General features: G+C 46.1%; 1 protein-coding gene across 5 annotated transcripts in view; it reads left to right on the top strand.

Annotated features, from left to right (window-relative positions):
• The window catches only part of LOC110525681 (probable E3 ubiquitin-protein ligase HECTD4), a 72330-nt gene that overhangs the window by 28844 nt on the left and 21954 nt on the right, over positions 1–21532 (top strand). For all 5 annotated transcript variants that reach the window (XR_005052053.1, XM_036979796.1, XM_036979794.1 and 2 more), the window contains exons 18-53: positions 734–858; positions 1077–1230; positions 1432–1532; positions 1644–1848; positions 1986–2210; positions 3454–3617; positions 3811–4056; positions 4169–4361; positions 4439–4543; positions 4620–4708; positions 4817–4983; positions 5150–5285; positions 5405–5549; positions 5662–5828; positions 8949–9095; positions 9241–9425; positions 9865–10018; positions 10137–10417; positions 10489–10678; positions 10784–10865; positions 11035–11237; positions 11378–11513; positions 11668–11850; positions 12059–12223; positions 12370–12539; positions 16626–16741; positions 16888–16991; positions 17158–17319; positions 17456–17604; positions 17743–17822; positions 18027–18190; positions 18282–18519; positions 18812–18948; positions 19033–19159; positions 20240–20377; positions 21346–21482. Coding sequence is in view for 4 of the 5 variants with exons in the window: in XM_036979796.1 (XP_036835691.1) it covers positions 734–858; positions 1077–1230; positions 1432–1532; positions 1644–1848; positions 1986–2210; positions 3454–3617; positions 3811–4056; positions 4169–4361; positions 4439–4543; positions 4620–4708; positions 4817–4983; positions 5150–5285; positions 5405–5549; positions 5662–5828; positions 8949–9095; positions 9241–9425; positions 9865–10018; positions 10137–10417; positions 10489–10678; positions 10784–10865; positions 11035–11237; positions 11378–11513; positions 11668–11850; positions 12059–12223; positions 12370–12539; positions 16626–16741; positions 16888–16991; positions 17158–17319; positions 17456–17604; positions 17743–17822; positions 18027–18190; positions 18282–18519; positions 18812–18948; positions 19033–19159; positions 20240–20377; positions 21346–21482 (5670 nt within the window). In the remaining variant the exon portion in view is untranslated. The remainder of the gene's footprint in view (positions 1–733; positions 859–1076; positions 1231–1431; positions 1533–1643; positions 1849–1985; positions 2211–3453; positions 3618–3810; positions 4057–4168; positions 4362–4438; positions 4544–4619; positions 4709–4816; positions 4984–5149; positions 5286–5404; positions 5550–5661; positions 5829–8948; positions 9096–9240; positions 9426–9864; positions 10019–10136; positions 10418–10488; positions 10679–10783; positions 10866–11034; positions 11238–11377; positions 11514–11667; positions 11851–12058; positions 12224–12369; positions 12540–16625; positions 16742–16887; positions 16992–17157; positions 17320–17455; positions 17605–17742; positions 17823–18026; positions 18191–18281; positions 18520–18811; positions 18949–19032; positions 19160–20239; positions 20378–21345; positions 21483–21532) is intronic.

Here is a 21532-nt window from a genome sequence, read left to right as displayed (position 1 = left end):
CTCTCTCTTTTTCTGTCTCTCTCCCTCGCTCTCTTTTTCTGTCTCTCTCCCTCTCTTTTTTTCTGTCTCTCTCCCTCTCTTTTTTCTGTCTCCCTCTCTCTCTCGTTCTGTGTCTCTCTCTCTCTCTCGTTCTCTTTCTCTCTCTCTCTTTTTTTCTGCGTCTCTCTCTCTCGTTCTCTTTTTCTGCGTCTCTCTTTTTTTCTGCGTCTCTTTTTCTGCGTCTCTCTCTTTTTCTGCGTCTCTCTCTCTTTTTTTCTGTCTCTCTCCCTCTCTCTTTTTTTCTGTCTCCCTCCCTCTCTCTCTCGTTCTGTGTCTCCCTCCCTCTCTCTCTCGTTCTGTCTCTCTCTCTCTCTCTCTCTCTCTCTCGTTCTGTGTCTCTCTCTTTTTCTGCGTCTCTCTCTCTTTTTTTCTCTCTCTCTCGCTCTCTCTCTCTCTGTGTCTCTCTCTCTCTGTCTCTCTCTTTTTCTGTGTGTGTCTCTCTCTCCGTGTGTCTGTCTTGTGCCTCAGTTTCTGCAGCAATAGAGCAAGGATATTAAATCATGACAGCATAGCCACCGTATTTAGCATGTTCAACAGTAAGCCCTTTTTTTATTACAAACACCTAAACTTGTTTTTGTTTAACTTTTGTTATAGTGTTGATTGTAAACAAGTTTAGTTGTGAGGTCGTTTTCCTGTTAGAATAAAGTTAGCACTGTTACGGAAGCGTTGCCTTTTCTCTGTGTGTGGTTCCCAGGAGTTGCAGACAAGCATCCTGTCGCTGGCCACCAAGATCCTGATGGGCTGTGACGAGGTGCTGGAGACCCTGCAGCAGGTGACCGCCACTCTCATCAACAGTGACATCACTGACCGAGAGACCAGGTGACCCTCACCCCTCTACCATTGCTTTTCCTGTTACCTGTCAACCTGTCATTTTACGTGTTGTATGCCTACCCCTAACTCTCTTGACCTTTTGTCTGTGTATCTGCATGTTCCCCATGTATGCATATGAATCCCATTCTATGCATTTCCCTCTCTGTCTGCCTCGACCTCTCTTCCACATACCTCTTATCCCACTTCTCTCTCCTTCCGGACCGCAGGCTGAAGGGTCTGGAGCAGATGACCAAGGCCACCATGCTGGGCCACCTGCTGCCGGTGCTGCTCACCTCTCTGATGCACCCCAACCTGCAGACACTCAATCTGGCTGACGCTCTCATGCCCCAGCTAGTGCAGCTCGTCCTCTACACCAGCCAGGTGGGGGCTCTCAAACAAACACCCCCGTCTCACCTCAATGTAGATATTCTTCTCTAGTTTAGAACGTCTGTCTGTCGTCTCTGCTTTCTTTGGTGGATGATGGGTAGACGTGTTGTGCTTGTTAATTGAACGTTGATGATAGTTTGGAAGGAGAATTAGCATATATATTTATAATATGGGTTTCTCCTGGTTATTTCCCAGACTGCTCTGCTGTTGAAGACCCAGTCTCCTCTCTTCACTGACAGCATTCCACTGGTAGGAGGGCCGCTGGGCCAAAAGGCGCCTGCTGCTGATGATGACCGGTAAGAGTACACACGGTCCTCTGTAGGCAAGATTTATCAGGACCTTAAGCCTGGTTTTCCAAGTGTGTTTCTGTCCCTGATGACTGACTGACTTCCTCTGTCCTGCTCCAGCTTTAGAATCCTAGATGAGCGGGAGGAGCCAGGCTTCCTGACAGGCCTGAAGATCCCTGCCCCGTGGGCTGCTGGGAAGACAGTGGAGACGGTCCACCCGGTGCGAGACAACTATAAGTTCAAAGAGACGGTACACATCCCAGGGGCACGCTGCCTCTACCTGCGCTTCGACTCCCGCTGCTCCTCGCAGTACGACTACGACAAGGTGACCAATCCCTGCACCTCTCCACCCCACATCACATTTCCATGTTAAAGCTATGTCATAACATGTCTAATCTAGTTTATCATTGCAAAGCTCTATGAGGAAGATATTGACTTGGTCTTTTCTCGCTGGTGTTCCAGTTGGTGATGTATGCCGGGCCCAACACTAACAGTCGCAAGGTGACCGAGTATGGAGGCAACACTCTGGGCTATGGCAGTCGCAGTGTCCTAGGGACAGGTTGGCCCAAAGACCTGGTCAAGGTGGAGGGGGACACAGTGACGTTCTCCTTTGAGATGAGGAGTGGGCGCGAGCACAATACCCCAGACAAAGCCATGTGGGGGTTCTCCTGCACTGTCCGAGCGCAGGTACACACAGCTATGGAGTTAGATCACTGCACTGTCCAAGCGCAGATACACACTCCTGTGGAGTTAGATCACTGCACTGTCCAAGCGCAGATACACACTCCTGTGGAGTTAGATCACTGCACTGTCCAAGCGCAGATACACACTCCTGTGGAGTTAGATCACTGCACTGTCCAAGCGCAGATACACACAGCTATGGAGTTAGATCACTGCACTGTCTGAGCGCATGTACACACAGCTGTGGAGTTAGATCACTGCACTGTCCAAGCGCAGATACACACAGCTGTGGAGTTAGATCACTGCACTGTCCAAGCGCAGATACACACAGCTATGGAGTTAGATCACTGCACTGTCTGAGCGCAGGTACACACAGCTGTGGAGTTAGATCACTGCACTGTCTGAGCGCAGGTACACACAGCTGTGGAGTTAGATCACTGCACTGTCCAAGTGCAGGTACACACAGCTGTGGAGTTAGATCACTGCACTGTCCAAGCGCAGATACACACAGCTGTGGAGTTAGATCACTGCACTGTCTGAGCGCAGGTACACACAGCTGTGGAGTTAGATCACTGCACTGTCTGAGCGCAGGTACACACAGCTGTGGAGTTAGATCGCTGCACTGTCTGAGTGCAGGTACACACAGCTGTGGAGTTAGATCACTGCACTGTCTGAGCACAGGTACACACAGCTGTGGAGTTAGATCACTGCACTGTCCAAGCGCAGATACACACAGCTGTGGAGTTAGATCACTGCAGTGTCCGAGCACAGGTACACACAGCTGTGGAGTTAGATCACTGCACTGTCCAAGCGCAGATACACACAGCTGTGGAGTTAGATCACTGCACTGTCTGAGCGCAGGTACACACAGCTGTGGAGTTAGATCGCTGCACTGTCTGAGTGCAGGTACACACAGCTGTGGAGTTAGATCACTGCACTGTCTGAGCACAGGTACACACAGCTGTGGAGTTAGATCACTGCACTGTCCAAGCGCAGATACACACAGCTGTGGAGTTAGATCACTGCACTGTCTGAGCACAGGTACACACAGCTATGGAGTTAGATCACTGCACTGTCCAAGCGCAGATACACACAGCTGTGGAGTTAGATCACTGCAGTGTCCGAGCACAGGTACACACAGCTGTGGAGTTAGATCACTGCACTGTTGTGAATACAGTATGTTGCTGCCATGTTTGACATACACACCCAGACATTGTTACGTAGATCTGTCTCTGTTTTCCCGCTACAGGAATCATCAGAGGATGTCTCTGGGGGTCTCCCCTTCCTGGCAGACCTGGCGTTGGGTCTGTCTGTACTGGCCTGCTCCATGCTCCGCATCCTCTACAACGGACCTGAAGTAACCCGAGAGGAGGACGCCTGCCATGACCTGCTCTGCTCCAAGCTGCTCCAAAGGTGACTCGGCATATATGGCGAATGATACAGAGCACACACTATAGATGGCACGAATGCACTGCAATGTCGCAGCACAGTCATATACCGCTATAACCAACTAAATAGTAACACCCTAGTAAAATAACACCGGTGACACCGTGGCAGAGAGTGGTTACCAGGACAGCCGAGACTAAATGCTATCCATTTCCTCCAGGTGCCAATGGCAGGTGGAAGCTAATGGTGCCATCTCTCCAGCCCTAACCCCCAGTCCCTCTCCGCTACCCCTCACCATCGAGGAGGACCGGGAGTTCACCTACCCCTCTGACGTGCTCATCCCTCCCCCGGGCCTCATGCCTGGGGCCTACTTTGACCTGCCCCGCATCCGCCTGCCTCCAGGCATCATGAGCCGGCTACGAGAGGTGTCCGGCAGGGGGCGACCACAGTTTCGTCCCAGCATCAAGTAAGAAGTGGTGACCATATATACCACATATTCAACTGCCATTCCAATTCTATTTTAACCAGTCATTACTGCCCATCCTCTCCCGCTTTTCTCTCTGACTTGCCCGTGTCAGGGAGGTGATCAGGCCAGACGTTATGGAAGAGGTCATAGTGTCGTGTGTGATAAAGCACCTGACGCTGGTGGATGCTCTCCAGTCGCTCGTCAACTTCCAGTACCGCGAGGAGCACGCTGAGGAGTACGACCTGCTCTGTAAGATCATGGCCGAGACTTTCAAGAAGATCAACGCCATGGAGCGCCAGCTGCAGGTACACAAGTGGCTATTATAGTCTGCTTTTCCCTCTCCGTGTGTGTGTGTAGAACTTTGTTTGTTGCCATCCATCAGAGTGTAGCAGAGCTGGAGCAGAAGTGGCAGAACGAGGTGGAGGAAGCTCAGCAGGGAAAGCTGGAGAACAATGCTCCTTTCTTCCATGACTATCACTTCTTTGAGGTACACATCCCTTCACCTCTGATTCTCATAGAGTTGTGCACTGTTCAGCAAATATAATTAGTTTTTGTTTCCCCAGAACAAAATGAAGGAACTAGAATTGCTGTGTTCACTAAAGGAGGTCCCACTGGACTGGGGTGATTTGGAAAATGTTGTCCTCACACTGAGGTAAGATATTGGAGAAGAGCCACGTGACAATGCCGATGTTAAGACGGCTGAGACTAACATCTCTTCCTCCACGTTGTCTTCTGGTTTGTGGTCTACGTTTGTCCACAGGGAGAAGTTCTTCCAGGAGGTGAACTCCGTCCACCTGAAGAGTGGTGTGCCGCTGGCCAAAACCAAAGCCCTGGTGAAGAGCCTGATGAACCGCACAGAGCTGCTGCTCCACGTCACCATCGCTCCTCACTGCAGGAGCCTGAGCACCACGCCTGCTGGCACGCCAGGTACCCCTCAGCTTACACTTCCTTACATAACTACCTCCCCAGTCTACTCCACCTCCCTAGCTTACACCTGCTTCTCTGTACCCCTCTCCTGATTTACTTTGGCTGCCTGGATGTAGTATGATAAAATAGAGGTGACTGATTCTGTCTTTTTGTTGTTGTGTGGCAGCCTGTAAGTCTGTGTCAGACACTAAGACGGTGGTTCCCGGGATGAAGCAGCCAGTCTTCCTGCGCAGCATGTCTGCGCCCTCCGACCTGGAGATGATCGCCAACCAGGACCTGGAGTTCCCACACAGCAGCCAAAGGTTCACTGTCCACAAAAATCTATTTGATACAGAGAAAGTGTATCACAAGCATAACAACACTAAGTTGATGATGGATGGAGAGAGTACTCACCCCTCTACGTTATTCTCTTCTACTGCAGGAGGCGACACCACCCCACCAGTCACCGCAGCAGCTCCTTCACCCTGCTGCAGTCTCTAGCCATGGAGGACAGCCGGGACAAGCCAACGTACAGTGTGCTGCTGGGGCAGCTCTTTGCTTTCATAGGGACCTTGCCCGACCAGTCTGTAAGTGCAGCCGTCCGCCACAGTCACCGCACATTGAATTCTGTGTTTTTGGTGCCAAACAATTAGAGAAGTTGAGTCTATTCATATTTTACCCGAGTTCTGCCTCCTCCAGGTGTCCAGCAGCAGTTTCCTGTCTGCGGCTCAGACACGGTGGAGGCGGGGCAGCACGAGGAAGCAAGCCCTCGTTCACATGAGGGAGCTGCTCACTGCCGCAGTCAGGGTAGGTGGGGTCACTCACCTGGTGGGACCTGTTACCATGGTGCTGCAGGGAGGGCCCAGGTAAGGCATGGACACACACTCACACACAAACCTACCATTAATATATCTTCATGGCATGTTTACATTTGGGAGAATTTATTTTATAATTATAATTATTGTTTCCTTTCACAATATAACAATGCAATTGAATTATATTTAACACTAAACAATAACTTGACAGAAATTAATATACAGTTGAAGTCGGAAGTTTACATACACCTTAGCCAAATACATTTAAACTCAGTTTTGCACAATTCCTGACATTTAATCCTAGTAAAAATTCCCTGTCTTAGGTCAGTTAGGATCATCATTTTATTTTAAGAATGTGAAATGTCAGAATAATAGTAGAAAGAATGATTTATTTCAGCTTTTATTTCTTTCATCAGACAGATTATATCACAATTCCAGTGGGTCAGATGTTTACATATACTAAGTTGACAGTGCCTCAAAACAGCTTGGAAAATTCCAGAAAATGATGTCATGGCTTTAGAAGATTCTTATAGGCTAAACGACATAATTTGAGTCAATTGGAGGTGTACCTGTGGATGTATTTCAAGGCCTACCTTCAAACACAGTGCCTCTTTGCTTGACATCATGGGAAAATTCAAAGAAATCATCCTAGACCTCAGAAAAGTCTGACCTCCACAAGTTTGGTTCATCCTTGGGAGCAATTTCCAAACACCTGAAGGTACCACGTTCATCTGTACAAACAATAGTACGCAAGTATAAACACCATGGGACCACGCGGCCGTCATACCCCTCAGGAAGGAGACATGTTCTGTCTCCTAGAGATGAACGTACTTTGGTGCGAAAAGTGCAAATCAATCCCAGAACAACAGCAAAGGCCCTTGTGAAGATGCTTGAGGAAACAGTTACAAAAGTATCTATATCCACAGTAAAATGAGTCCTTATATCGGCATAACCTAAAAGGCTGCTGAGCAAGGAAGAAGCCACTGCTCCAAAACTGCCATAAAAAAGCCAGACTAGGGTTTGCAACTGCACATGGGGACAAAGATCGTACTTTTTGGAGAAATGTCCTCTGGTCTGATGAAACAAAAATAGAACTGTTTGGCCATAATGACCATTGTTATGTCTGGAGGAAAAAGCGGGAGGCTTGCAAGCCGAAGAACACCATCCCAACCATGAAGCACGGGGGTGGCAGCATCTTGTTGTGGGGATGCTTTGCTGCAGTAGGGACTGGTGCACTTCACAAAATAGATGGCATCATGAGGCAGAAAAATTATGTGGATATATTGAAGCAATATCTCAAGACATCAGTCAGGAAGTTTAAGCTTGGTAGCAAATGGGTCTTCCAAATGGACAATGACCCCAAAATGGCCGAAAGACAACAAAGTGACAATGTGATGAAAGAAATAACAGCTGAACTAAATAATTCTCTACTATTATTCTGACATTTCACATTCTTAAAATAAAGTGGTGATCCTAACTGACCTAAAACAGGGAATTTTTACTAGGATTAAATGTCAGGAATTGTGAAACTGAGTTGAAATGTATTTGGCTAAGGTGTATGTAAACTTACGACTTCAACTGTGTGTGTATATCTATATTTTGTAGATTTAGGACAGTCACTTCAACCTTTTTATTATTATTATTATGTTTTACTGTCTTTTTTTGCCATGTATGAATTTGTTGTTCAATGCGTTTCTATGGGCTTTCGTAGTGAAGGCCAAAACCTATATTTGATCCCCCTAAAATATATACCTAAAGGGGTCCTCAAAATCAAATGGCTAAATGATCCCATATTATGACAATCTTAAAACAATTCCATTTGCCATGCTTCGCCTTTCCCTTCCCCAATGTCTTAGACTCTAAAGAATGAAATTGAAGAATCAGCTAGGACCGGGCGTCTCTCACGGGGAGGAGCATCTGTTGTACTTTTTTGTTCCATTCCTCCTCTCAAAATGTAACTTCAAAGTATTTTTCCCATACAACCTTTAGGCCCTTACAAGTTCCTGCGGTATGTGGTAATTTGCAGAGGATTTCTATCTTAACACTTATATTAGAATGTACAGGGAATTTGTTGTTTTTCTGTCTATCCTTTAACATACAATCTCTAAGCTGTAAAATCTACTTGTTCCTTAGTTGTTCAAAAGAGGTTCTTGATAAAGACATGTAATGTTCTTTATCCCCTTTTTATACCAATCTTTCCAGAAAACCTTGTGTCCTCTTATTTTCAATTTAGGCTTATTCCATAACGAAGCAGAGTTTGTCAAGAAAGGTGACGTTTTTTTTCCCTCTTATGAATCTGACTCCATATATTTTTTTTTGTATGGGACATTCTGTAGTGCCACCTTTTTTGTTGACTCAAATAATCTGATGCTCCAAATGGGGCATTAAGTTCTTCCATGTCCACCTACCTTGGCCTTTTAGAGGTCTCAATAAAGAAAGCCTATTTGGGCAGTTATAAAGGCTTCTTGATATAATTTCATGTTGGGCATCTTTAATCCTCACTCCTCAGTCTTTGCCTGTAATCTCACTAGTTTTATCCTGGCCGTGTTACCGGCCCAAATAAGCGGAGTAATAATTTTAAATCCACAGGTACAGACCGGCATGGACAGTGGTAACATGCTGATGACATAATTGAGTTTAAGAGCCATGACCATCTTTGTAACCTGTATCGTAACCCCTAATGGCATTTGTATATTATCCCAGTTCTTAACTTTTAGGTTTTTAGGGACCCATTGAAATCCCAAGTTGACGAGGTCACTTCTCAGACAATGTTTTGATTGGGGCATTACCTTTATCTATGAAAATGTATTTACTAGGTCCAGTAAAGGCAAAATGGAGAGTTGGCGGGTCTGACAATAATGGTAATATGTTGTCTGCATAAAGCAGTTGTTCATTCTCCCAACCTCCCATAATAACCCCTTTGACTGATGCAGCCTAATGGCTTCGGCTAATGGTTCTAGTGCTATAATAAATAGTGAGAGACTGTGACCTTCGTGCCTCGCCCTACTGTAAATGGAGATGATTGTAATCCGTTAGTGACTACTATGAATGAGGGCCCGTTGTACATAAGTTAAAAAATATTCTGAAAGCCCTGTCCAATATCCAAATGTATTTTAGTGTATAATGCAGGAGAAATTCAATTTTCTAAATGTATCTGTGTCCTCTGTGCAGGATCGAGGAGCTGACCTGTGGGGGAATGGTGGAGCAGGTGCAGGAGGCCTTTGGGGAGACTATGACGTCTGTAGTGTCACTATGTGCCCGCTTCCCCATCGCTTGTTCCAACAGTATTGGCATGCTCTGCACCATCCCCTATACTAGGCAAGACAATTATTCTCTATCTTCCGAAATCCTTGTGTTACTCTTGGAAAACGGCTTTGTTTGTTATCAGGAACAAACAATTCACCTCATTCTCCTGGCACCCAAAAATGCCTGACTTCCTAGAATTGCCCATGTGTTCCTGTAGGAGTGAGGAGCAGTGCCTGGTGCGCAGTGGTCTGGTCCAGCTCATGGACCGCCTGTGCAGTCTGAGTGGCCAGAGGGACTGCAGCTCCAATGAGAAGCAGACCAAGAAGCAGAAGGTGGCCACCATGGCCTGGGCTGCCTTCCAGGTGCTTGCCAACCGCTGCATCGAGTGGGAGAAGGTGGAAGGTATGCAAGATCTGTTTTTTTGGGGGGGGGGGGTAATTTATCAGCTTGTGAAATGGGTAGCCCACTCCAAGAAATGAAGAGAACCTCAACGCTGAAGCATATGAGAATAATTTTCACTCAGACGTTTCCAATGTCTTGATAGTGCGCTGTGCCTTTTAGCTAAAGAGGAAGGTATGAAAGGCTGTCTTCATGTCTTCAGGGTCTACTAACAAAGTGAGGACAAAACACAGAAGAATAGTTGGAGGTTAAAGTTAGGCAAGCTTGGCAAAAGTAGATTTTAGGCCAATAATTCAGAAACCAGAGGAAAGATGGGTATTTTCATGACCTTTGAATATAGATAATCAGACTTTAGGATGCAACCTCACATCGGTGTTTTCTACAGAGAGTACAGTGTGCGATAATTTTACTACTGCAGAAATCCCTCTCCCCCTCTCTTAAGGTGGTTCAACAGAAGCGGTCCACTCAGGTCTGGCCCGGCAGGTGTCCAGCCTGCTGACCAACCACCTGGTCAGAGCCACAGAGTGCTGTGGGAACCAGGCAGCAGGGAACGATGCTCTGCAGGATGTCCTCAGCCTGCTCAACGACCTGTCCAGGTAACCACTAGCAAACAACAGGTCAAATACACATCACCGTCAGTCTTCTTGTGTTCTGTGTTTGTGAAATGACTATTGTCGCCTTCTAATTTTCTATGATTGTCTGGCGTTCCTCCAGGAGCCACATAGGGAAGGCTATCCTGAGCCAGCCAGCCTGTGTGTCCAAGCTCCTGTCCCTGCTGCTGGACCAGCGGCCGTCTCCCAAGCTGGTGCTGATCATCCTGCAGCTGTGCCGCGCTGCCCTGCCCCTGATGAGTGTAGAGGACTGTGGCAACGTGGCGCTACCCTCCTGGAGCTACTCCATCAACACCCTAGATGCTGAGCAGCAGGACGCCACCGACCCCGCCTCGCGTATCGCCGCTCTGCTGCTGGCCAAGCTGGCTGACTACGTAGTACCAGGTAGGAAATTTTGGTCATGAGATATCTGGCCTCTGTTAGACTGCTGTCTCTAACACCGTGTCCCTCACCAGGCTGCCAGACCCTGCTGTCCCCCAGCTCCTCAGAACCAGACACCAGCCTGAGCCGCTCCAGCCCCAAGGGAACCCTGAAGTCAGATAAGGACGCTGGGGAGGAGGGCGAGGCTGTGGATGGCAAACTGTCCATCTTTATCCACAAGCGGGAGGACCAGTCCTCTCATGAGGTTCTACAGCCACTGCTCAGGTAAGACTCATCGTAATACCTCCTGAGACCTTTTAACTTCATGTGTGCTAAACCATCCATGCAGTCTCTCTGACACCTGTGCTTTTCCTCCTTGGTGGCCTGCAGCAGCTCAGAAGGCCGGCCGTTCCGCCTTGGAACTGGAGCCAACATGGAGAAGGTGGTGAAGATGGATAGAGACATGACCAAGGTCAGGCCTGTTTTTAAAGTTTTCATGCGGCTGCAAAAGTCATTTAGGTGTCATTGAGTGAAAGAAGAATAGTGAAGAATTAAACCTAGTCAAGGCATATGTTCAAGAATAATACCATTTATTCCTGGCTGATCTGCTCCTTCCCCATTCTTCTCATTCACCTCACCAGAGTGGTAGCTGTGAGGTGATCACAGAGGAGGCTGCTGCCGCCCTGAGGAAGGCCAATAAGTGGGCCCAGTCTGGGCTGATAGTGAGCGTGGGCCCGCCTGTGGAGGCTCTGGTCCCGGAGGCTGCTGGAGGAGTCACCACAGGGGACAAGAAGAAGAGCGCTCAGACCGCTGTGTGTCGGGACAGGAACTCTGAACTGGCCAGGTTGGTGTGACACTCAAGCTGTGCAAGATTTATATTATTACTTTTGTATAACCGTAATACCAGTGGAATTGAATCTGCTACACTAGTTCTAGTTAACCAGAGCGGTTCTAACCGGTCTCCTCTCTCCCTCCACTGTTCAGGTCCGACCCGATCAGGCCCTTCATCAGTGGACATGTGGCCAACAGTATGGCTGCTGAGGTCATCGCCCTGCTGCACAGCCTGCTCACAGCTCCCGAATCCAACACCGCCCAGATCTGGACCAGCACTGCAGAGAAGGTAAAGCACAATTAGAATGCGTAGGTTTTAGAGGCAGCTGCAGCCATTCTAAGGTCTACTTGCAGATGCTAGAGCCGTGCAATTCTAAGAATATACTGTATATGAAGATCATAGTGATAACACATGGACTTACCGCTACTGATGACTGTGCCAGGTGCTGTCCAGAGCACTGATGTTCATCCCACAGCTGGGGAAGTATGCTGAGAGCATCCTGGAGAACGGTAGCAGCAGCGGCAGGAAGCTGGCTAAACTCCAGGCCATCGGCAGGCAGGCTGTGGCGGCACTCTGCGCCCTTGGAGGCTTCAAGGAGACCATCAAGATTGGCTCAGAGGTCCAGGTGGGTTAGGAGAGGAGCACAAGTTGATAGATCCATTAGAAGACACCCAGTACACCCTTAGTAACATGCATTGTACCTGTCTCTGTGGTGAAATTAACATGCTGGGTACCTACAACACTATACCAGGCCAACAGTGCTGTGGGCAGGAAGAGCTATAGCAGTGATTGGTCAGTGCATGTTTCTCATCATGGTCCCTCTGCTCCCTCAGGTGGTGGGTAAAGGAGTGCTGGGCAGCGTGGGTGTGGTCATGTCCATCAACGAGCAGGAGGGCATTGCCACGGTGAAGTTCCCTTCCTGCGAGTACAGGAAGGCCTGCAAGGCCTCAGACATCCTGACGGTGCCCATCTCCCGCCTCTGCACTCCCCGCTCTGAGGTAAGAACAGGGAGGGTGAGGGAAGTCAGACACACATAACGTAACTTGACTGAAAATGATGAAAGTGCTTTAATGTTCGCTAGTAGGCTAATTTAATGTTCTCTTCTCATCCCTGTCCCTGTCCCCTTCCCCTCTCTCTCTCCCAGGCGATGCCCCTCTACAAGCTGTCCATCACAGAGAAGGTGGTGCAGGCTGTACAGTCCATGCTTCTGCCACAGGAGGGCAGTCTGTCCATCCACTCCTCCCTCCCCGCCTCAGGAGATGGCTCCAGTCCTGTTATGGCTGCTGTTCGCCTGTTGGCTGAAATCAGGACCAGGTAAATCACTATCGAGGACATTATCTTGGTCATAATGTTTTTCTGCTCCGAAAAGTGTGTGTCTGCACTAGGGCTGTGGCGGTCATGACATTTTGCCGGTTATTGACGTGTAAAAGAGTGCTGGTCTCATGGTAATTGACCGTTAATTAACGTAAACACGTTTTGCTTTTCCAGGCCTCCACGCATACAAGCAGCATACAAGCAGCATACAAGCAGCATACAAGCAGCATACAAGCAGCATACAAGCAGCATACAAGCCGCTGAAGGCGCGTTTGGAACATCTTCATTTAAAAAAAGTCTAAATCAATTTAATATACACATCACAATAAATCCATTATTTATTTTAGGCAGGTCTAAAGAAACATTATGATATGAAGAATGAACAGAATATGAGTTGGCCTACTGTGTGTTATCTGGCTATGCACCATGCTGTAACATGCCTATGAGTTCTGTGCCTTTATTTAATATTATATGATTTTATAGTAAGAACAATATAATTGAACTTAGAAAGGATATTTTTCCCATTCCGGAGCAGGTGCACATATGAAGTGGTTATGTTGTGCGTAAAATATATCATTTGAAACTGGTCCAATACACTAGATTTAGTTATTTGTCAACTTTAGTTGAATGATACAAACCTTAGAATGTGAAATAACACATATATATGGAATCATGTAGTAACCAAAAAAGTGTTGAACAAATCAAAATATATTTGAGATACAAAGTAACCACCCTTTGCCTTCACAGCTTTTCACACTCTTTGCATTCTCTCAACCAGCTTCATCACCTGGGATGCTTTTCTAACAGTCTTGAAAAAGTTTCTACAGCAGTTGTTGGGATGAGATTGGGTGATTGTGGAGGCCAGGTCATCTGATGCAGCATTCCTTCACTCTCCTTAGTCAAATAGCCCTTACACTACTAGGAGGTGTTTTGGGTCATTGTCCTGTTGAAAAACAAATGATAGTCCCACTAAGCGCAAACCAGATGGGATGGCGTATCGCTGCAGAATGCTGTGGTAACCATGCTGGTTAAGTGTGCCTGGAATTCTAAATAAATCACTGAGTGTCACCAGCAAAGCACCATCACACCTCCTCCTCCATGCTTCACGGTGGGAACTACACATGCAGAGATCATCCGTTCACCTACTCTGCGTCTCACAAAGACACGGCGGTTGGAACCCAAAATCTCAAATTTGGACTCATCAGATGAAAGGACAGATTTCCACCTGTCTAATGTCCATTGCTCGTGTTTCTTGGCCAAACAAGTATCTTCTTCTTATTGGTGTCCTTTAGTAGTTTTCTTTGCATCAAATCAAAATCAAATAACATTTTATTAGTCACATGCGCCGACTATAATAGTGAAATGCTTACAAGCCCCTGAACAACAATGCCGTTAAAAAAAATACCAGTAAGAGGAAACAGGTAGTTAAAGATCAGCAGTAAAATAACAATAGTGAGACTATTTAGAGGGGGTACCGGTACAGAGTCAATGTGCAGGGGTACCGGCCGACCCATGAAGGCCTGATTCACGCAGTCTTCTTTCAACAGTTGATGTTGAGATGTGTCTGTTACTTGAAGTCTGTGAAGCATTTATTTGGGCTGCAATTTCTGAGGCTGGTAACTCTAATGAACTTATCCTCTGCAGCAGAGGTAACTCTGGGTCTTCCTTTCCTGTGGCGGTCCTCATGAGAGCCAGCTTCATCATAGCACTTGATGGTTTTTGCGACTGCACATGAAGAAACTTTCAATGTTCTTGAAATTTTCCGGATTCACTGCCCTTCATGTCTTAAAGTAATGATGGACTGTCGTTTCTCTTTTCTTATTTGAGCTGTTTTTCCCATAATATGGACTTGGTCTTTTAACAAATAGGGCAATCTTCTTTATACCACCCCTACCTTGTCACAGCACAACTGATTGGATCAAACGCATTAAGAAGGAAAGAAATTCCACAAATTAACTTTTAACAAGGCACACCTGTTAATTGAAATGCATTCCATGTGACTACCTCATGAAGCTGGTTAAGAGAATGCCAAGAGTTTGCAAGCTGTCATCAAGGCAAGGGTTGAATCTCAAATATAACACATTTTGATTTAACACTTTTTCTTACTACATGATTCCATATGTTATTTCATAGTTTTGATGTATTCACTATTATTCTACAATGTAGAAAATAGTAAAAAATAAAGTAAAACCCTGGAATGAATAGGTGTGTCTACTTTTGACTGGTACTGTATATAGATAGAGAGATGTGCAAATTGGTGTTTTGAATGAATCATCAACTTAAAAAGCACGGTCAATTTCTTTCTTAGGCATTGAAACAACATCCGAAATGACCATGTTTTCCGATAGAGCCTTGAGTACTAGGCCATTAGCGACCTGATGGTCATTAGCGAGTTGGGTAGGCTACGACCAACGCATGTCCTGAGTGCATAAGAGGAGGTTACCGTGACTCAACAGTCACGTGGAATTTTACTGCGGTCATGACTCATGACTGCTGGTAATACGGTCACCTCAACAGCCCTACTCTGCACCTGTGTTTGTTTCATAAAGTGCCTTTGGAAAGTATTGAGACCCCTTGACTTTTTCCACATTTTGTTACGTTACAGCCTTCTAAAATTGATTAAATAGTTTTTTCCCCCTCATCAATCTACACACAATACCCCATAATGACAAAGCAAAAACAGGTTTTTAGAAATATTTGCTAATTTATAAAAAACTTTAATTAGTATTCAGACCCTATACTCAGTACTTTGTTGAAGCACCTTTGGCAGCAATTACAGCATTGAGTTTTCTTGGGTATGATACTACAAGCTTGGCACACCTGTATTTGGGGAGTTTCTCCCATTCTTCTCTGCAGATCCTCAAGCTCTGTCAGGTTAAATGTGGAGTGTTGCTGCACAGCTATTTTCAATTCTCTCCAGAGCTGCTCGATTGAGTTCATTGGAGTGGATTGTGGGCTTAGGGTCGTTGTCCTGTTGGAAGGTGAACCATTGCCCCCCAGTCTGAGGTCCTGAGCACAGGTTTTCATGCAAGGATCTCTCTGTACTTTGCTCCGTTCATCTTTGCCTCGTTCCTGTCTAGTCTCCCAGTCCCTGCCGCTGAAAAACATCCCTATAACATGATGCTGCCACCACCATGCTTCACCGTAGGGATGGTGACAGATTTCCTCCAGACGGGATGCTTGGCATTCAGTCCAAAGAGTTCAATCTTGGTTTCATCAGACCAGATAATCTTGTTTCTCATGGACTGAGAGTTTTTGGCTGCCTTTTGGCAAACTCCAAGAGGGCTGTCATGTGCCTTTTTACTGAGGAGTGGCTTCTGTCTAGCCACTCTACCATAAAGGCCTGATTGGTGGAGTGCTGCAGAGATGGTTGTCCTTCTGGAAGGTTCTCCCATCTCCACAGAGGAACTCTGGAGCTTTATCAGAGTGACCATCGGGTTCTTGGTCACCTCCCTGACCAAGGCCCTTCTCCCCCGATTGCTCAGTTTGGTCGGGCGGGCCAGCTCCAAGAAGAGTCTTGGTGGTTCCAAACTTCTTCCATTTGAGGGTGATGGGTGCCACTGTGATCTTTGGGACCTTCAATGCTGCAGACATTTTTGGTACCCTTCCCCAGATCTGTGCCTCGACACAATCATGTCTCGGAGTTCTACGGACTATTCCTTGGACCTCATGGCTTGGTTTTTGCTCTGACATGCACTGTTAACTGTGGGACATTATATAGACAGGTATGTGCCTTTCCAAATAATGTCCAATCAATTGAATTTCCACAGGTGGACTCCAAGTTGTAGAAACTTTTCAAGGATGGTCAATAGCAACAGGATGCACCTGAGTCTCATAGCAAAGGGTCTGAATACTTATGTAAATGTGGCATTTCTATTTTACATTTTTAATACATTTGCAAAATTTCTTAACCTGTTTTTGCTTCATCATTAAGGGGTATTGTATGTAGATTGCTGAGGAATGTTTTATTTAATCCATTTTAGAATAAGGCTGAAATGTAACAAAATGTGTAAAAAGTACTTTCCTGAAGGCACTGTATATTTGTTTTGTTTAGTTAATATTGAGGGTTAAATGTGTGTGTTCCAGGGCATGTCTGGTGATGGCCCAGCTCCTGGAGGACAGCTCGTTCTGTGAGGAGTTCATTCAGCAGTGTCCTGCTGCTGTGGAGGTGCTCAACCTAGTGGCCCAGGAGTGCAGTCCTGGTGAGTGACCACCCAGTAGCATAGTGCTCAATTACGAGACCACTTCTGCAATGCAGCATGACTTTACTTTCCTATATGACAGTAGTATTGATTGTGTGGAAGGAAGTAGGGCTGCTGTGTGTAACAGTGCGTCTGTGTTGTGCAAGGGGAGCGTCTCGGCATGGTTGAAGCACAGTGTGAGCGAGTGAGGATGCTGTACCGAGACTGCGCTCGCCCGCCACCCCCTCCCCTCCAGACAGACAGGCGCCAGGTGGGTGTCGCTGTAGCCTTTCGACTCATTTATCTACTGAGATCTACTGATTTTAATAACGGACATAAAACCGTATTAGGAATTTTTGATTGATGAAGGGATTCCGATTGAGATTTGTAGGGCCAGTCTCCTAACTCTCTCTGTTCCGCTCTGTCCCTCTCCCTAGCCCAAGGAGATGACGTGGTGTCCATCTAGGGGGTTCCCTCCAGTGCGTGCCTGCATATTCTCATCCCGTCTCACCTCCGTCACCTTCCTGGCCGACCCCAGTGCTGGAGGAGGCTTGCCCAGGGGAACCTTCATCTATGCCACCTCACCTGTTCCTGTTCAGGTGGGCACCGCTACGCTAACTGGATGTCTTGGGAATGGCACTGGGTTTTATATGAATGAAAATTCAGTTTTGTGTGCTTATGAAGCAGGCTGACTAATTTGGAATCTTAAAATTCCTCTCCCTCTTTTTCCTGTAGGCGCCTTCCTTTTACTGGGAGATAGAGATAGCCTCCTATGGAGACTCAGAAGATGACAGTGGTCCTATTGCGTCTTTCGGCTTTGCCACAGAAGCAGAGAAGCGAGACGGAGCGTGGACCAACCCTGTTGGCACCTGCCTCTTTCACAAGTATGTGTTCATATGAATTTTATAGCTGTAATCTCAGAGGTTTCCCACTGCCCTGTCTCTGACTGAGTGCTGACCTTTCTCTCTTTCCTTTCTGTTTCATCCTACCCCTGTCTCTGTCTCTGTTTTTCACCCTTTCAGTAATGGTAGGGCTGTGCATTATAATGGCTCCAGTCTGCTGCAGTGGAAGAGTGTGAGGCTGGACGTGGCCCTACTTCCTGGTGAGATAGGAAACAGTCATTTTTATCTAATTTCTTAATATCACCTACCTCCTATTTTTCCCATCATTCATTTTACTTTTTTATTTATTTATTTTTTACACTTATGCCAACCAATGTGTATTGCATATTTAACAGATATTGGTGAAACATCTGATTTTGAACTCAATGTATCTTGGATGGTGACCATTCTCTTCCTGCCTATAGGGGATGTTGCGGGCATTGGCTGGGAGCGCTCAGAGGGCACCCCTCCACCCCCCGGCCAGGCCCCTAAAGGGCGGGTCTACTTCACCTACTGTGGCCAGCGCCTCAGCCCCTACCTCGAGGACGTAGCAGGGGGCATGTGGCCTCTGGTGCACATTCAGAAAAAGGTGGGCCTTTATGCCTGGACATGTCAAGCAAGATTTAAAGTCCAATTAATGCAGCTTATGTTTGTCATGGTTTGTGTTGTATTTTGTTTAGAACACAAAGATTCGTGCCAACTTTGGTTGCCGGGCGTTTGCGTACGCAGAGGGCCAAGCACACCGCAACGCTGCTGACCTCTGTGTTGACTTGGCAGAAGAAATCAGCGCTAACTTTGAGGCCCTCCCCTTCGCCATGGCATCTGACAGCGACAATGATGCGGGTGCTAGTGTGGCATCTGACTCTGGCTCCCACGGACCCCCATGTCGGATCGCCGCAGTAGCAGTTGCCCAGCAACGTATGTTCCTATCACCTTCCCCCTTCCTGCACCAAACGAATGTGTCTTAGTTTAAACCTTTGACCTGGTTTGGTGTGCTTGATGTTCTGGTCTCATCCGGTCACTTAACATAAAATATATTGTTTTACTTAACCTGGTGTTATTTCAGTCCTCTGTTATGTTTGCTGTTTGGTAAACCCCACTACAGCTAACCCTCACCCTCCTCACTGTCTGGTCTGTGTGTATGTGTGCGTCCCAGTTGGTAGTGTTTGTAAGAACTGGCTTTGTTGTTTGTCCTCCCCTGTCGGGACAGAGTACAACAGTGACTCATCATGCCACTACAAGGTGGAACTGAGTTACGAGAACCTGGTCACCTCAGGGCCTGACGCACACCCCCCGCCTATTGCTGATGACGAGAGTGATGACGAAGATGATGACGATGTCCCAAGGGTGAGTTGAAAGTTAAATACCTTATCTTTTTGGTATCCAGATTTTTCAGTGGGCATGAATGTACTGCTGTCCACCCCCTCCCAGGAGGACCACTATGCCCTGCTGGTGAAGGCCTGGGAGACAAAGGTGTTCCCCACCATCCGCCGACGCTTTCGCAACGAGGCAGAGAGGAAGTCTGGTCTGGACCAGATCAAGGGAGCACTGCAGCTGGGTGATAATAATATTTTTTTCCTCTCACCCATCTACACACAATACCCCATAATGACAAAGTGAAAACATATATATATTTTTTACATCTTGTAGATTTATTGAAAATTAAATACATAAATATCTCAGTTTCGTAAGTATTCACACCCCTGAGTCGATACATGTTAGAATCACCTTTGGCAGTCTTTCTGGATTTGTCTCTAAAAGCTTTTTACACAGGATTGTACCATTTATTTTTTATTATTCAATTTCTGTCAAGTTGGTTGTTGATCATTGCTAGACAGCCATTTTCAAGTCTTGCCATGGATTTTCAAGACAATTTTAATCAAAACTGTAACTAGGTCACTCAGGAACATTCAATCTAGTCTTGGTAACTCCAATGTATATTTGGCCGAAAGGTTGCAAGTTCATATCCCCGACCTGATAAGGTACAAACCTGTCATTCTGCCCCTGAACAGGCAGTTAACCCACTGTTCCTAGGCCGTCATTGAAAATAAGAATTTGCTCTTAACTGACTTGCCTAGTTAAATAAAGGAAAAAATATATATAAAAAAATAGGTGCCGACCTTTGAGACATTAGAAAACCTCCCTGGTCTTTTGTTGTTGAATCTGTGTTTGAAATTCCCTGCTCGACTGAGGTACCTTACAATTATTTGTATGTGTGGGGTACAGAGAGGAGATAGTAAATCATAAATCATGTTCAACACTTATTGCACACATGGTGAGTCCATGCAACTTATTATGTAACTTGTTAAGCACATTTTTACTCCTGAACTTATTTAAGCGTGCCATAACAGAGGGGTTGAATACTTCGTGACTCAAGACATTTCAGCTTTTTCATTTTGTATTCATTTGTTCAACTTGTGTCGGCCAGTATCACAATAAATTCAGGCTGTAAAACAACAAAACGTGGGAAATGTTTGGGACACTCACTGAAAACTAGGTGGTGAAAGAGGTGGGAAACCCTGTAGCTCCGTTTTAAAGAGCAAGTCCCTATTGACTCCACTGTTTGACCTTTTTAAAACAAAGTGAAAGATGTTTTTTGATGTTTTTTTGTGGTGTTTTTATTGTAAATGTTTTGCAGGCATGGTTGACATAGCCCGGCAGACAGTGGAGTTCCTGTATGAAGAGAACGGGGGCATCCCCCGGGACCTCTACCTCCCCACCATCGAGGACATCAAGGAGGAGGCCAACAAATTCACCATCGACAAAGTCCGCAAAGGTCCCCTGCACCCAACGCAATGCTAGAGGCCTTAGTTATTGAATCATTTCAGTTTTTCTTCTGGATCAAAAAGGGACTTAGGTGGCAGGGGGCGCGGTACGGGCGGGTGAATTTTAGAGAACATTTTAGAGGCCCTCATCTTGGAGGTGTAGAGAGCTATTTTCATTTTTAAAACATTTTTCCTGCAGTTTTACACATTTTTCCATGGAGCATAGAGAAAATGTGGCAGTTTTAAAGCTGCAATTCTATGCATTTTGACATGGCTAATGCAGTGTTTCTTTTTTTTTTATTGCTCAAATTTAATAACAAAGTCAAGACTGCTAAATTCCTTGTTTTGGGAAGCTTTTATTTTAGTGATTCTTAGTTCTCAAATATTTTATTATAAAATAATATATATAGGTCCATTTATCTTTTCTACATAATTTATATCTTGTTTAAGTTTACACTGAAATAGTAAAAAAATAAATAAAACTGTTTGCACGGTTTGTTCTTAGATGACGTCGGCGGCCCGCCCAAGGATTTCAATGGCAGAAAAACCCCTGCCTTTATGTAACACCATCTTTGACCCTTACTTGAAATACATTAGTAAACACAGGAATTTTCCCGATTAGCTGGTTTAAACATGTTTCTTTATTCAACCTTTATTTAACTAGGCAAGTCAGTTAAGACAAATTCTTATTTACAATGACGGCCTACACCGGCCAAACCCGGACTACGCTGGGCAAATTGTGCGCTGCCCTAAGGGACTCCCTATCACGTCCGGTTGTGATACAGCCTGGAATCGAACCAGGGTGTCTGTAGTGATGCCTCAAGCACTGAGATGCAGTGCCTTAGACTGCTGCGCCACTCGGGTCCACAAAGAGCACTATTTTATTTTTAGCAATATAGATGTCTAAACATTATCATTATGTACATTGATATGCTCTAGTGTTACCCGGCTTTGCCTGACATATGTGTCCTCTTCTCAGGCTTGACCGTGGTCATCCGCTCTCCAGACAGCAACAACACCAACAGCACCACAGGTGGAACAGCCCTGCCCAAGTTTGCCATCCGAGGCATGTTGAAAACGTTCGGCCTGCACGGAGTGGTTCTGGACGTGGACTCTGTGAGTGTAGAACGCCCAAACTTCACAGTTCATAGAAACAAAGCGATGAG

The sequence above is a fragment of the Oncorhynchus mykiss genome, chromosome 6 (genome assembly GCF_013265735.2).
Source record: "Oncorhynchus mykiss isolate Arlee chromosome 6, USDA_OmykA_1.1, whole genome shotgun sequence".
Classification (NCBI taxonomy): Eukaryota; Metazoa; Chordata; class Actinopteri; order Salmoniformes; family Salmonidae; genus Oncorhynchus; species Oncorhynchus mykiss.
This window is presented reverse-complemented; position numbering and strand designations above follow the sequence as displayed.